At 58.3% G+C, this 15,372-nt stretch overlaps 1 protein-coding gene across 1 annotated transcript; it reads left to right on the top strand.

Moving 5' to 3' along the window:
• The first annotated feature begins 5,719 nt into the window (after positions 1 to 5,719).
• LOC137775874 (patatin-like phospholipase domain-containing protein 5) lies at positions 5,720 to 13,767 on the top strand. The gene is given in 9 exon segments (XM_068561989.1): positions 5,720 to 5,867; positions 8,293 to 8,577; positions 9,008 to 9,029; positions 9,031 to 9,137; positions 9,140 to 9,186; positions 9,685 to 9,823; positions 10,581 to 10,713; positions 12,981 to 13,097; positions 13,683 to 13,767. Coding segments are annotated over 9 exon segments (1,083 nt in total).
• The last annotated feature ends 1,605 nt before the right edge of the window (positions 13,768 to 15,372 follow it).

Here is a 15,372-nt window from a genome sequence, read left to right as displayed (position 1 = left end):
CCAAGTCTGCTCTGTCCCCCAGCTCCCCATCCCAGCCCATGACATTGTGGTCCCCCCAGTCACACAGAGCAGAAACCTGGGTGTCATCCAGACTGCTCCCTCCCCTCCCTTTCACCCCCAGTCTCTTCAGTCACGGGTCCTGCCTCTTCTCCCTCCTGAATGTCTTCCACTGTGGCCATCTTAATCCCAGCCCCACTACCATCATCGTCCCTGTTGCCTACTACACTAGTCCTAGCCTCCAGTTGCACCCCTTTTATTCTTCTACCCAGAAGCCACATCCGGGGGGGAATCACACTTACATTAAGATCTGGATTTTGAGGCCCAAACCTCTATCTGCTTGATTTAGAGGACAGTTCATTTCCCCAAATATTTATGAGACCCTCTGTGGGTACTTATACCCCTCAAAGTCAGTCCCCACAACAACCTTGCGGAGGGACAGGTGTGATCATGACACCTGTGCCTGCTGGTCTCCTTAGGTTAAGGGTATCGGCCGCTGTGGACGGCCGAGTGAGGGGTCCACATTGCTATTGCTTCCCAGCCTCCTCAGGTATAATCTGAGACTGGACCCCAACTTGGGGGGCAGGGAGAGACCAAAGAAAGAGGTAGGCCACTCCAGATTGATAGGTGGCAGGTTTAATAAGCAAGGGCACTTACTTACAAGGCTTGCCTTGGGCAGCTGCAAGAGAAGTAGGTTTCCACAGGCACCCACCAGAATCTTAAAGTTTATATAGAGGCCTCAACTGGGTTTAGTCACGAATCCAGTCCAGATAGCTCAGCACCATCAACACCACATTTCTTTTTTTTTTTTTTAATTAATTAATTAATTAAGTTTTGGCTGCATTGGGTCTTCATCGCTGCGCATGGGCTTTCTCTAATTGCAGCGAGCAGGGGCTACTCTTTGTTGCTGTGCGCAGGCTTCTCATTGCAGTGGCTTCTCCTGTTGCGGACCACGGGCTCTAAGCACGTGGGCTTCAGTAATTGTGGCACGCGGTTTCAGTAGTTGTGGTGAATGCGCTTGGTTGCTCCACGGCATGTGGGATCTTCCCGGACCAGGGATCGAACCCGTGTCCCCTGCACTGGCAGGCGGATTCTTAACCACTGCGCCACCAGGGAAGTCCAACACCACATTTCTAATTCAAGGCCGATTCCTTGGAGCCCAAGGTAATCTACGGATTCAATTCAACGCAATCCCTATCAAAATACCAATGGCATTTTCACAGAACTATATAAATATGTGCGTTTCACAGAACAAATAATTTTAAAATTTGTATGGAAACACAAAAGACACCAAATAGCCAAAACAATCTTGAGAAAGAAGAACAGAGCTGGAGGTATCATACTCCCTGACTTCAAACTATACTACAAAGCTTCTGTCATCAAGACAGTATGGTACTGGGACTTCCCCGGTGGCGCAGTGCTTAAGAATCCACCTGCCAGTGCAGGGGACACGGGTTCAAGCCCTGGTCCGGGAAGATCCCACATACCGTGGAGCAACTAAGCCCGTGCACCACAACCACTGAGCCTGCGCTCTAGAGCCCGTGAGCCACAGCTACTAAGCTCATGTGCCACAACTACTGAAGCCCGCACGCCTAGAGCCCACGCTCTGCAACAAGAGAAGCCATTGCAACGAAAAGCCCGCACACCACAACACAGAGTAGCCCCTGCTCATCACAACTAGAGGAAGCCCGCAGGCAGCAATAAAGACCCAACGCAGCCAAAACTAAATGAATAAATAAACATAAAAAAAAAAAAAAAGACGTGACCGCTAGCTGACCCGCGAGCTGGACCCGGGCAATTGGAGGCTCCCACCCCCTTTCCTGTCCTTAGAATGTGCCTTCTGCTTGCCCTCCCAGCTCCCAGAAGTTGCTCCAAGGATACAGCCTTTTATGTTTTCCTTTTTTCATTGAGGTGCAGTTTATTCACAATATTATATAAATGATAGGTGTGCAATATAATGATTCACAATTTTTCAAGGTTAGACTCCATTTAGAGTTATTATAAAATATTGGTTATATTCTCTGTGTTGTACAATATATCCTTGAAGCTTACTTATTTTATATATAGTCATTTGTACCTCTTAAGCCCCTACCCCTATCCTGCCTCCCCTGATAAATGCCTCCATCTCTGCTCCCCAGGGGCACCAGCGTTATAGTTCCTGGTGGATCTCCCTAGAGAGGTTCCATCCTTAGAGTCTCATGTGTTTATATCCCATATTATCCTCCTTTTTTAAAAAAAAAATCACCCAAGGGGTGGAATCCTATGCACACCACGGTACCACGCTGGTGCTTCTTCCTTGAAGGCGTGGCCCTTGCTGGTCCATGTACATCTGCTCCTCTTGCAACAGCCAGAGACTCTTTGATGTTGCGTTTGCGTCTGATGAGTTTGGTTCTTTCTTGTGCCTTCTTTTCGTCCGTAGTGCGTCTTTTTAAATCTTTCCTTCTATGGTCTGAGTTGCTCTTTGCTGCGAATGTGTGTGATCCTTCTCATCATTTGGAAGGCCCATGGTCTGCTGGCAGTGGTACAGGTAGGCATTATCAGCCCCAATCTGGTGAGGAAACAGGCTCAGAGAGGGGAAGTGACTTGCCTGTGGTGGCCCAGCCTGGGAGGTCCGAGTCGGGACGCAGCTCAGGTGTGCCGCCCCAGGCTCCAATCAGCTCCACCTCTACAAGGCCCTCTACCGAGAGAGCAGCAGGACCCGGGTGGCAGGGGCGGGGTGGGGGGCTGGGTTCAGCCAGGCTGGAGGGATCTGGAAGCACATGGGGGCGTTCTGTCTCGGAGGAGTTGGGTTGACACCTGCAAGAGTGGGACAGCAAGGCGCTCGGGGGCGGTCTGTGAGCCACCTTGCCATGTGCGTGGGAGGCTACGGGTGATGGGGTGAGAGGTGATGAGGCCCCCGCCTGCTGGGCCCCAGGGAAGGAGGGAAGCGGTGAGATGATTGAGGAGGCTGCGGCGAGACACTGGGGGAGGCTCAGTGATGCTCCCTTTCCGGCACTGGGAGAGAAGGAGAGGGAGTGGAGAGGTGGCGGGCGGAGGTTGCTCTGGGTGATGGAAAATTCCAGGCTGGAGGTGCAGCTCCAAGAGGGACGGGGTGGGTGTGTCAGGAGCTGGGGGTGGGCTGGGGGAGGGCTGTCTCCTCCAGGGAGAGATGTGGGGAGGGACTGGATGCTGACCTGGGGCCAGGAGAAGGACACGCCTCTCTGTAGGGGTCTCACTTTGCCTGGTCCTGTGCTGGAAACAGGCGCTTGCCCCCGGCTGGCCCATCCTGGAGCCTATTCAACGGGGGCTGGTGGGCGTCCTTCTGCATGGGACCAGGCACCTGGCAGGGCACAGAGACACGGACTCTCAGTCGCCCGCTCTAGGGGCGCTTTCCCAGTGGTCTGTGCCGCCAACAAACGGGCCCTGCCCGCCCCACCCCTGCCATCCCACCCAGCACACAAAGGTGGCCTTGCTTCAGCCACGCCTCTCCTTACAAGCAGGCTGCCATTGGCCTTGACGGCTGGTGAGACTGAAGGGCTCTGTCCTGGCCCTTCTTCCTCCTGCATCCCGAAGGCCTCCTAAGCCAAGCTCCCCGTGGTGCGTCCCACCACAGGGAGAGGGGTGGTGGTGACGGTGACCCCAGCCCAGTCACCATCTTTCGTAAACAGGCACTGGCCAACTGGAGGCAGCACTGCTATTCCCTTTCCACAGATGCAGAAACAAGCTCCCAGAGGGGCAGTGCACGCGCAGCCCTGCTGAGCCCGGCCTTCCACCCCGACCCGCCCGCCTTGCCTTCCGCTCAGGGCGAGGGAGGCTGGAGCCAGAGGGGAAGCCCAGGAAGCTGAGCCTGGCCCTCAGCTGCCGCGGACACCTTCCTGGAGCCTTGGGCCCTGGGTTCCAGAGGGGCAAACCTGCGCAGGTGGGGCCCCGACTCTCATCTGTTCTGACACAGCCTGGGCCCCGCTGCTGACGCCCATGCTCTCTGCCCAGACCCCTGCCCGCTCTTGTCCTCCCCACTAGAGCCCCACCTGCCTCACCAGCCTCATCTGGAATCACTGCCCTCCACGCCCTCTGGTCCATCCCACGGGCCCCTCACCGAGTCCCGGACACACCTTATGCTTTCCCACCTCTGTGCCTTTGCTCTAGAAAGTCCCTCTTGAATCTCTGCCTCCCACCATCCTCCCTCCCTTCAAGGCCCTGCGCTAACCAACCCCTCCTCCAGGCAGCCTTCCCTGACTGGTTCCCTTTCAGGGGTGAACACAGCGAGGGAAGGGCAGGGTGCAGGGAAAAGGGCGCTGGCTCTGGGCCAGCCTAGTCTTCCCCAAGAGGCCCCAAGAGACTGCAGCCACTCAGTGTTCACATTTCTGGGTTTTGCCTTCGAGATTCCGTCTAACACATCCTCCTGCTCTCTCAGGATGAAGCTCAGACACCCCGTCTGCTGCTGCGTCTCATCGTCAAGCTCAATTTCACCTCCAGTACTTCCCTTTGTCCCCATTTCTTTCCTCAAAAAAAAAAAAAAATCACATCGTGGATGTATTTTGTAAGTCCTCATAAGTCTTTTTTTTTTCTTTCCCGGCCATGCTGTGTGGCATGTGGGATCTTAGTTTCCGGACCAGGGATTGAACCCGGGACCTTGGCAGTGAGAGCTCAGAGTCTTAACCACTGGACCACCAGGGAGTTCCCCCATAAGTTCTTTTTGGATGGAGGTGGGGCACAGGAGATAAAGGAAGGAAGGCAGATTGGCTTTGGTGTTTACATCTATCAAATGGGTGGTCTCTGTCCACTCAGAGCCCCAGCTCTCATCTCGCGGGAGTTCCCAGGGACGGGAGTCCCCTTTGTCCCATCTTGGGTGGGGGGCAGGGTCAGGTAGCTGTTCCTGGCCCCTCCTCACGGCTGGGGCTGGGCTATGGAAGTGAGGTCAGCGCCCCAGCTACGTGACGAGAAGCAGCTGCACCTGGCACCCTAAGAGTGGGCTTGGTTGGGGGCGGGAGTGAAGGCTGAAGCTCTGGGTCACCACACTCAGAAGTCCTCCCCATCCCAGGGCTGTCATGTGGGGATCTGCCCTGCTAACTGGACAGTCCCGGGCCCCCTGAGGCTGACCTGTTAGCAGGGTCACCCCCAGGGCTGGCTCCCCCCCTTTTGGGGGCCGAGTTTTGGTGATACTGTGAAGAGTTGGTCCCCTCTTCCCTTGCAGGATTAGGGCAGCATTTTGGGGGCAGCCCGGGCCTGGAGGCCCAGCCCCCTGGCCCAGCTTGGCCCTAACTGGCTGTGTTACTCGGGCAAGCCCCTTGGCATCTCTGGGTTCCAGTCCCTTCATCTGTGAAAAGGGATAACAATCCTGCTTCATAGGATTGGGGGGCTGCATGGGAAAAGACTTTGCTCAGTGCCTGGCCCTGGAAAGGCACCCGAGGGGGACCTTCCACCCTTGGTCTCCTGAGGACAAATAAGGAGGTTGGACCCCGTGTCCTGAAGGAGGCCTGGGGTGCCATGCCAGCCCCTCCCCGCTTCTCCATGGGCCTCTGCTGGTCTCTGTCTGTCCCTCTGCCCTGCACACAGCGAGCAGCGGGGGCCTGTGGACGGCACTGCCAGCCCCTCAAGTCCCATTTGTCCAGAATAGCTCGGACTCCATTGTCTTACAGGCAAAGCCTCAGAGCTGGTGGCCTGAAGTCTTTTTATAAATACTCTGTGGAAATTATTCTCCTGGACTTCTTAAAGTGGGACTTGGGTGGACTCTCTGATCCCTATGCCTGCCCCCCAGGCCCACGGCCCTGTTGCCTCTGGACTTAGTCAGGACCTGCTGTGCCCAGGCTCCATGCTGGGCATCGGGCACGCGGAAGGGAACTGGTGGAGGCCCCAGACCTGGGTCCACACCATGCGAGCCTGTGATGGAGGTAAATAGATCGCTTTGGACACACAGGGACAAGCATTTTCCAGTATTTGTTGTGACCAATACACTGCTCACCTTTACCCAAGTGTTGCTGAATTCACAGCAGCTCTTGGTCGTTCGGTATTTCCTCCATCAGTGGATGCTAAAATGACAATTGCCAGGCGACTCCCCAGGTGTGTGCGTGAAGTGAGACCCTCATTCTTGAAAAGGTTGAGGTCTATGATGTAGCTCAGTCTCCCCAACTTACAGGTGGGGAAACTGAGGCCCAGAGAGAGGCAGTGACTTGTCCCAAGCCTCAGTGGCAGAGTCCACTCCAGAACCCAAGTAGGCTGGCATCCACTTGTCAAATCTGGGTCTTGGGTCCAGGGTGAAATGCTCCTGGGAGATCCTGGCCCATCCCCAGGGGCCAGGTGCAGCGGTCAGGACGCCTGCAAGAGCTGAGGGCGGGTAGGGAACAGGTTCTGTCCACAGCCAAGCAAGCTTCACTGCCTCCTTCTCCTCCCCTTTTGCCAATGGCCTGGGCCACCTGGCTTATTGGCGCTGTGTGTTTACAGCCTTTCACAACCTTCAGATAACTGTGCTCTCCCTCCGCCCACCCTGCCCCCATGTGGTCCTTCATGCCTCCAGCCAAGGCTGCCCAGGGTTGGGCTCTAAAGATCCACGCCCCAGCCCCTCTCCCACCCTGGGCTTCATCAAAGTCCCTCTTCCTTTCTCCCGCACACTTGCGGTTTCTCCCCGACCTCTCCCATCGCTGTCTCTTTTTATACCAGTTGATGCTGGTCGGTCAGGCCTTCTTAGGGCTCAGACCTGCACCCTCTTTTCTCTTCTCTTTTTAACATTAAAAGGGTAACAAGTAAATTTTAATAAGTAAAAGTTGCTATATTCTCCCAGCCATGAGTGATCCTTTGAAAGTGGGTGAGGGTTACAACCTGAGGTACAGGTTGTAACCCTCACCCACTGTTTGGGCTTCTGGCCCAAACACGAGTTCTCCAGAAGGACTTGGGTGATCGAGGCTGTTGGCACAGCTGTCGGAAGTGAAAAGGGGCTGCCAGGCCACAGGACGCCGTGGGCACCACGAGTCCTTGCCAGGCCTGCACCGAACGGGAAGTACGGGGTGACGCCGGCATAGAACGCTGGACCCCGTCCCGTGAGCAGCGTGGTTCCGTGACACCATCTCACGGAGCAGACTTCATTTCCCCAAGTTTTTAAAACTGGGGTTGGGGGTTTGGGGGGGCCAACCAGGAAGGACGACAATGTTGAAACGGCCTGTGGACGGCGGCCGGGCGGTGCTGGGCGGGAAGGCCAGGCTTCCCACCGTGAACAGGCACAGGAGTCAGTGGCATCAAATCTGCCTCCTTCGCTGCCCGTATTCTTAAAGTAGGAGAAGACGGGATGAGCACACCAGGCAGCAGCGCCCAAGGCTCAGGGAGCGGCCACCGTGTGCCCTTTCCCGGCCCAACGTCCCATTCCTTCAAGCAGAGGACACATTGCTTGAAGCCGTCTTCAAGGCTCAGAAACCACTTCCCCACTTCTGTCTTCTTCTCTTCTTCTTGGTGGTGTCCCTGTCCCCACCTCCCAGCTCACCCCTGCTCTCTGGCACAGCTTTGGCCTCCTCCCCGCCTCCCGCCTCCCCCTCCCCCTCCCCCTTCCCCCTCCTCCCCTCCCCCATCCCCCCTCCCCCTCCTCCCCCTCCCCCTCCTTCTCCTCCTCCTTCTTTTCCTTCTTGCTCAGCTAGGGAGCCACTGGATAGGTCTCCTCACTTTCACTCTCACCCTCTCACTTCCATTTTGGGGCATTTCTGCTTCAGCAACTGCCTCTCTCTGCTGAAACTCTGAAAGAGGCACCGCTCTACCCTCAGTTAATCCGTGATCTCTGGCGAGTCTAAAGGCACCATCCAAACATTGATGCAGCCCAGAGAGAGTGAGGAATTCGGGCACAGTCCCACACACAGGTGGTAGGGGCTGAGTCTGGAACCCAGACCTCCCTCCTCCCACTGCTTTCCCAGGTCCCTGATCCAGCACAGCTGCAGAATTAAGTCTGGTTTGACCCCAAAGACCGGGTGTTGTGGGTCCAGCATCCCTGCTTCCTGGCTACCACTTTCCCTCGTGTCCTCAGTTTCTTCATCTGTAAAATGGGGGTGGGAACAACGCTTCTATCATGACTGCCAGAGATTAGGTGAAGAGCTGGTCCCACTCACCCCGGGCCCCATCACCCAGAAATCTGGACCTGTGATCCGGACCGAGGGCAGGCGTGTGGGGACGAGCCAAGGTGTCCACAGCGTGCCTGCACTTTCGGGGCACACCTGGTAAACACCTGGGGAGGGGGGTGGGGGAGTTCTCGGCTCAGGGACCTCATTGACTGCTGCGGCAGGTGACCGCAGCCCGGGAGAGGGGCGGGGCCTGGCCTCTGGCCAGAACTTCACCTCTCAGCCGCAACTGGCACTCGGTACTCAACCGGTGACCCTTCCCGGTACGGCGCCCCATCCCTCTCCCATCCGCCACCGGTCCCCCTCCCGGCCCTATTCCGGCCGCATCCCCGGGCGGGCCCCACCGCCACGAGCTGCTTCGAGACGGAGGGCAGCTGGAGCCTGTGCTTCGCGGGTGCGGGTTTCCTGGGTCTCTACCACGTGGGCGTGACCCGCGGCGCCAGCCGCTTCTACGGCTCCTCGTCCGGGGCGCTCGACGCCGCCAGCATCGCCTGCGGCAAGTCGGTCGGTAAGTGCGGAGACCGCGTGGACCAGGAGCGCTGGGGAACATCGGCTCGCCAGCCCGAGTGGAGGCTGATTCCAACCCGAGAAGGTGGGCGCGGAGAGGGGTGTCTCAGGGCCTTGTGCCCGGCACGGGCCCTGCGCTCGCTACAGCCAGCCTGCTCCCACTTAATCCCTATGAGAACCCTGAGGACTCGGGACTATGGTCACCCCATTTCGCTGAGCTCGGAGCTGAGGCTCAGAGCCGGGAAGACTGTTCCCAAGGTCAAGAGGTTGGACAGAGCGTCTGAACGCAGGGCTGGGCGCAGAAATTCTCAGCTTTTGTGAGGGGAGGGCCCTTCACTCCCGTCTCGCCCAGGAGGGAGGTCAAACCTTTGGGACGGGTGTGGGCAGGCCTCCGGGGGGCTGAGGACCTCCCTCCCTTCCCCACCCTGCAGACTTCTGCTGCTCCCACCTCCTTCATGCCCACTGAGAGCATCAGGCAGCTCCTGCAAGACAAACTGCCTGCCCACATTCACATCCTGGCCTCCCAGCGGCTGGGCATCTCGCTGACCCGATGGCCCGATGGCCAGACTTCATCGTCACTGAGTTCGCCACCTGCAATGAGGTCATCCAGGTGAGCAGGTGGTGAGGCCCAGGGCCTGGCGGCAGGTGGGTGAGCTCCATCTCCTACCAGAGTGACTTTCAGGCGCTTTCCAGAGCGGACACTTCTCTGGGGCCCTGGGGGTCAAGGGAGGGGTGGACCTCAGTTTGTTTGCAAATGACGGCGTTGAGATGCAGAGAGGGGTGGTCAGGGGTGGGGGAGAGTTGGAGGCCCCTGTGGCTGAGGGAGGGGTGGGGTAGCCGAGACGAGCCTGGGGAGGCTGGGAGGGTGGGGCAGGCAGCCTTGAAAGCTGCAGGAGGAGAGAGATGGAGAGCCCCCGGGGTGGGGGGCGACCCCTCCTTTTCAGAGTTTGCTACTGCTCTGAACTCTGGGTCTAGTGTTCGCTGTACGTAGCCAGGAGGAGACAGGCTGACACGGTGGGAGACTGGGAGGAGAGATGATGGTGGTCGAGGCCAGAGCAGGGACAAGGGGGTGGGCAAGGGGATGAGGAGGGCACCTCTTTCTGCGCAGGAGACCACACAGGGCACGCAGAAGGTGGCCTGGATCTGTGCTGAGCCCCTGAGGTCCAAGCTTGGGGCTCTGGGACTCTGGCGGTATCTCTGCAGCCACATGGGGGCACCAGAGAGCCTCTTAGATGGGGCACTAGACCGTCGCCGCAGGCCCCGCCCTTACACACATCCCTTAATCCTCACCTTCCCCAGGGAGGCAGGGCCTGCCCGTGTCCCCATTTTTCAGAGGAGGTGACCTAGGCTCAGGAACAGGAAGGGACCCGTCCTAGGCCACATGGCAGGTAACGGGGTGCCGGGTCCTGGGACTGCTGTTCGTGAACCCCGAGTCGAGGCGGGTGGTGTGTGCGTGGCCGAGCCGTGGTCTGGAGGCCGGGATTTGGGCTCTGGCTCTGCCCCGGCCAGGATGCCAGGCCCTTCCACTCTGGTCCGTTAAGGGGCTGGGGGCTCGGGAAGTGGTCACGTGGTCACGGCTGCTGTTATTAATACCGCTGATGTGTTGCTGTTAGCCAGGGAAGTATGGGGGGACACTTGTCCCACCCTGGGGGCCACAGCAGACTTTCCAGAGGGGCGGGAGAGATGGAAGGAGCGTGGGGAGCCCGACAGGCCTTGGGTCCATCCTGGCCCTGCCACTTCCCGGCGACGGGCTTGGACGAGTCACTTCTCCACTCTGAGCTCCAGTCTGTTCATCTGCGAAAGGGGCGCACTCTGTCACTTCAAGAATAACAAGGGAGCCTGGTAGGGGTTCCATAAATGCAGCTGCTTCCTCTGCAGACCGGCTGGGGGTGGGGTGTCCTCCATGGCCTGTGCGAGGTAGAGAGGGGCTCGGGCTATCTTCCCTAAGGGTGACCTTGAGGGGGTGGCTGGGGGAGGGGTGGGCAACCACGGCCTCTCTTGTAGCGCTGAAGAAAGCCTGTCTGAGGGACCCCCGCACCTGGGTTTCCTTCTGCCAGGCGGGGCCGGGGTGGGCGATGACGTACCTGCTGCTGTCTTGCACGCTGCCCTTTGAGCATGTCTACTTCTGGAGCAGAAGGTGAGGCCCGGCCAGGGGTCCTGGGAAGGGCCTGGCTCGTTGAGACCAGTGCCCGTGGCAGGAAGGGTGGCCGGCACACTGGGGGTGCAGAGCCCGGCTGGTGTCCCTACGCCGCCTGCTGTTGGCTGCACGACCCCGAGGAGTCTGGTGGTCTCCTCTGCAAGACGGGACTGATGGGGAGGCGGGGTAGCAGCTGTGACCCATCAGTACGTCGGAAACAGGGCCGCCCGGTCAGTGCCTGGCCCCTCCTGCCCCTAGGATCTTTGGCCCACTGTTGCACCTGTCAGAGCCTCAGAGAAAATGTGATGTTTCTGAGGATAACTCTAGAGTCTGGTCTGCCTCAGATTAACTGTGTGGCCCGGACCAGGTGTCTTGACCTCTCTGGGCCTCAGATTCCTTTTCTACAAAACGAGGCCTTTCCAGGGCAGACTGGCTGTGGTTAGGCCCTCACTCACTGTTCTAACTCTGCTGGTTAATGGATCACTCTGCATTGTTTGTTCGTTCATTCCACCAATAGCTACTGAGGGTCTACCAAGGGCCAAGTCTGGGCTGGAGGCTGGGAGGTAGCACTGACTCAGACCCAGGCCCTGGCCTTGTGGAGCTCACAGCCCACCGATCATCACACATTCACCTGTGCAATCCAGCTGTGCCTAGGGATACCTAGAGAGGTCTACCCTGGCTGTGGATTCCCAGAAGAGGTCTACACTGGCTGTGAACGGGGACAGTTCACAAGAGGGACTATCTGGTCAGGATAGGTTACCTAGAGGAGATATCTTTTGAGCTATCATCTGAAGGATGAGTAAGAGTTCTCTAGGCAAAGAAGGAAGGGAAAAGCATTCCAGACGGATGAAAGAGCATGTGCAAAGGTCCTGGGGCAGAAGGCAGAAGGGATTAAGGCTCATCTGAGGAACAGAAAGGGGGGCTGCTGTGGCTGAGGCCGAAATGTGGAGTGTGTACAAGGTGGGGCTGAGGAGGCTGGCAAGGGCTAGACAGGCAGGAGTCTGTAGCCAGGTGAGGGATGTGGTCTTTATCCTGATGGTTGCATGAAGGCAGTGAAGGGTTTGGGCAGGAAAGTGTCATGGAGAGATCTGTATTTTTAAAACTTCTCTATTCCCTACAAGAAGGTCTATGACAGTGAGCCACAAGTCTCTGTCCTGCTCCGTGCTGAGTTAATGATTAGGTCATCCCTGCTGTCTAAATTGCTGGTGACCCAAAGCTGGGAGACAGCTTTCTGCTGACATGAATTTTTCTTATGCTGAGCTTCTAGACTGAAACCACAGGTTGAAATCAAATAGGATAAATGCAAGTGCTAGCCTTTGCAATTTAAACAAAATCCATTTATGAGCATTGATGGGGAGGCCCGCCCAGACCACAGGGAAATTCATATTTGGTATTTTCTGTAACCTACAATCTCAATGTGTAGGCTACAATAATAGAGGCAGAAGGTCCAGAACAAAGGAGGGGACAGTCCACTGTCACACTACACCCCGTGGACTGACTGTCTGCCCAGTTTGAGGCCCTGGTTTAGAGGCCCCTTGAAGGGCAGTACTTTGGGAGGGGAGGCCCTGCAGTGTCCAGTAAGTCTGAGACGGTGCCTGGCCAGGTATCCCCTCAGCCACAGTTGGATGATGCTGCCCTCTGCTGGTCCTGAGTGGCCACGGCAGCCATGGGAGGGCGCTGAGCAAGGGAGGACCAAGGTCAGATGTGTGTCTAGGAAGTCGCTGGCTGCCGAGAGGGTAGCGGATGAAGGGGCGTGGAGGATGGAGGGCAGGGGCTGGTCTGGGGAGGAGAGAGAGGAAGGGACAGAAACACGGAGGAGGTGAGGTAACGGTCCTCACTTGGCTGTGAGAAACTGAGGCCCAGAGAGGTTCCCTGACCCACCCAGGTCACACAGCTGATGAACGGGGGAGCGGGCTGCATCCCAAGCCAGCCTGACCCCAAAGCCCCGCCCTTTCCACCCTGGACTTCCCACCTGTGCCCTGGGGAGTTGATGACCCAAAGGACCCAGCGGCCTCCACCAAGTTCAGAGTCCATCGGGGATCAGTCCCCGCCCCCTCAGGCCTCTGCAGGTGCCTGTGAGTCCAACCTGCTCTGCGGCGGAGCCAACACCGCTGGTGCTTCATACCCCCCCTTCCCCTTCCTTTAGCCCCGGCGCCTCGTTGCAGGGCCCCCCGGCTCTGCTCTGGACCCGTGGGGAGGGTGCGCTTGGCGGGGCTGCACGCTTGGGCTTGGCCGGGTGGCGAAGCTGTTGCCGCCTCTCCCTCCAGGGCGGTGGCGTGGCCGCCCGACATGCCGGCCGACCTGCGGTGGATGCGGGGCTTGCTGAGGAACTTGGTCCTCAGAGTCTATTCCAGGACGAAGGACCAGCTCCTCGGGCCGGGCAGGTGAGACGGGCAGACTGGGGCAGAGCAGGAGTGGCTGAGCTGGGAAGGGAGGGCACCAGCTGTTTCCCCGGACCCCGGGCAGGCAGTCACTCCATCCGTTTCCCTGTCCATCCATCCGCGCAGCCCCCAGCTCATGTGTTTGGTCCCTGCTGTGGGCCAGACCTGTGATGGCCTAGATGCAGCAGCTGACCTGTCGCATCCGTCAGTCCGGGGGGAGTCACTGTGCCTGCTTCACAGAGACGGCCTGAGCTCACGGAGGACAAGTAGATCTCCCTGCTCTGCCAGATCCCCACCGGTTCTTCTGCCATCCTTCCAGACATCTCCACGGGCCCTGTGTGGGGTCTGGGTTGGGGCTGCCCGCCTCTCCCCGACCTGCCCTCTCTTCTGGCTGGAGACCCCAGCAGTCCTCCCACACCCAGTGGAAATCAGTGCAGCGCTCCCAGGGAGTGGCACCCTGGAACCTTCCTGCAATCCCCGGTCAGCCAGAAAAAGGGCTTATTGCAGGGTCTGGGAGAAGAGAGATCCAGGCTTCACCAGACCCCAAGCTCTGAAAACCACATTCACTGACTTCTTCTTCCTCTGCAGTCTACTGGTCACCAGCCCCCTCCAGCCCGAGGCTGCTCCTCCCACGGACCTGGCCAGGGAGCCCAGCCCTGCCCGTCAGGCCTGAGGGGACCAAGCTGGACCAGCCCAGAGACTGGCCTCCCCTGAATTCCATCGTGGCCCTGGTCCTGTGCCTACATCTGCCCCCAGTCCTTGAGTCCTGACCCATCTCCCCGAGCTCAGAGCCCGGCCCCTAGCCCAGGGTGGGCCCTGGAATTGTCGCCACATGGAGGACCGAGAGGACAGAGACTCTTGTCCCAGGCCTTGTGGGCAGGTGGCCTCCAAGGGCTGGAAGACGGCCCCCGAGTCCTTCTGCAGCCCCCGCTCCTGGGGCCCCGGGTACTTCTTTTCTGGGCAAGGTGCAGCCTCTTAATCCACCCCGGGTCACCATGTGCCCAGGTCACCCTGCGTCTGTCTCATCAGTGGGAGAAAGGAAGGTGGGAGCTGAGACACACATCTTGGTTCTGGAATTTCCATATGGGGGGACTGGGGGCAGAATCTCCTGAGAAGAGGGCTTTGGGTGCCATTGTAGAGCTGCTTGCAGGGCACTTCACAGAAGATGGAAAAATGCCACATGCTCATATCAGATTGGGGAGCAAGTTGAAATGATGGGGTGGGGTGTGCCTCCCCTCACATCCTTTCTCTGTCCTGCACCAGCCCTCGGGGGTGACCCATGGTCTACGTCACTCTAGAAACCTTGACCTCTTGACTTCCTCTGGGTCCATCGGCAGGGAACCCCTTACTGGAGATGAGAGGGTGGGAGGAGAGAGAGAGGGATTAAAATCTTCTCAGAATCCCAGCTGCATGTGCTTCTGCTGGGGTTCCAAAGGCCCCTGGATGCCACCACACAGCGCTCCCCGCCCCTCGTTCCTCAGGAAGGGTTGAGGGGGGGCAGTGCCTCCAGCCCTGCCCCGCCCCCTCCCCCTCTTGGGCACCGAGGATGCTGGGGCACCAGACCGCCTTGGGCCTCTCCTAGAAGTGGCTGCTGTTCCTGTCCTCAGAGCAGAGCCCACGCTGCGCCCCTGGCCCGGCCCCGTAGAGACACTCAGCCCGAGGAGGGGTGGGGAGGGCGGAGAAAGGGAGGCGGGTGTGAGAGAAAAAGGAGCAAAGGGGTAAATGTGTGAGCAAAAGACATATTCATCCATTCATTTGACTTACACTTAATGAGTTATAGGCTCTGGGGACACAGCTGTAAACAAAACTGACATTCTGGTTTGGGTGCAAGAGCAGATGCTAAACAGCAAATGGGAAAATGTGAAAATAAGATCATCCCGAGGAGTGGCAGTGCTGTGAGGAGACAGGAGGCTGAGGATGACGGTGGGGAGGTTTTCCGGAGGAGCAACATGGGACCAGGTGGTCTGGGAAGGCTTCTCAGAGGAGGTGGTACTTGAGGTGAGACCTGAGATGAGAAGTGAGAGCTGGGGAAGAGCTTTGCGAGCAGAGGGAACAGCAAGGGCCGAAAGGGAACAGCAAGGGCCAAGAGGGAACAGCAAGGGCCAAGAGGGAACAGCAAGGGCCAAGGCCCTGGGTTGAGAATGAAGTTGGTCTGTTCAAGAAACCGAGCAGCCAGTGTGGCTGGACCATGAGAGTGACGGGGTGCACTGTGGGTGGGGCGTGGAGGGCACCGTCGCCGTGGTCAGGGGTTTGGATTGGGCATCACTGGAGGGTCGAG

The sequence above is a fragment of the Eschrichtius robustus genome, chromosome 13 (genome assembly GCF_028021215.1).
Source record: "Eschrichtius robustus isolate mEscRob2 chromosome 13, mEscRob2.pri, whole genome shotgun sequence".
Lineage (NCBI taxonomy): Eukaryota > Metazoa > Chordata > Mammalia > Artiodactyla > Eschrichtiidae > Eschrichtius > Eschrichtius robustus.
This window is presented reverse-complemented; position numbering and strand designations above follow the sequence as displayed.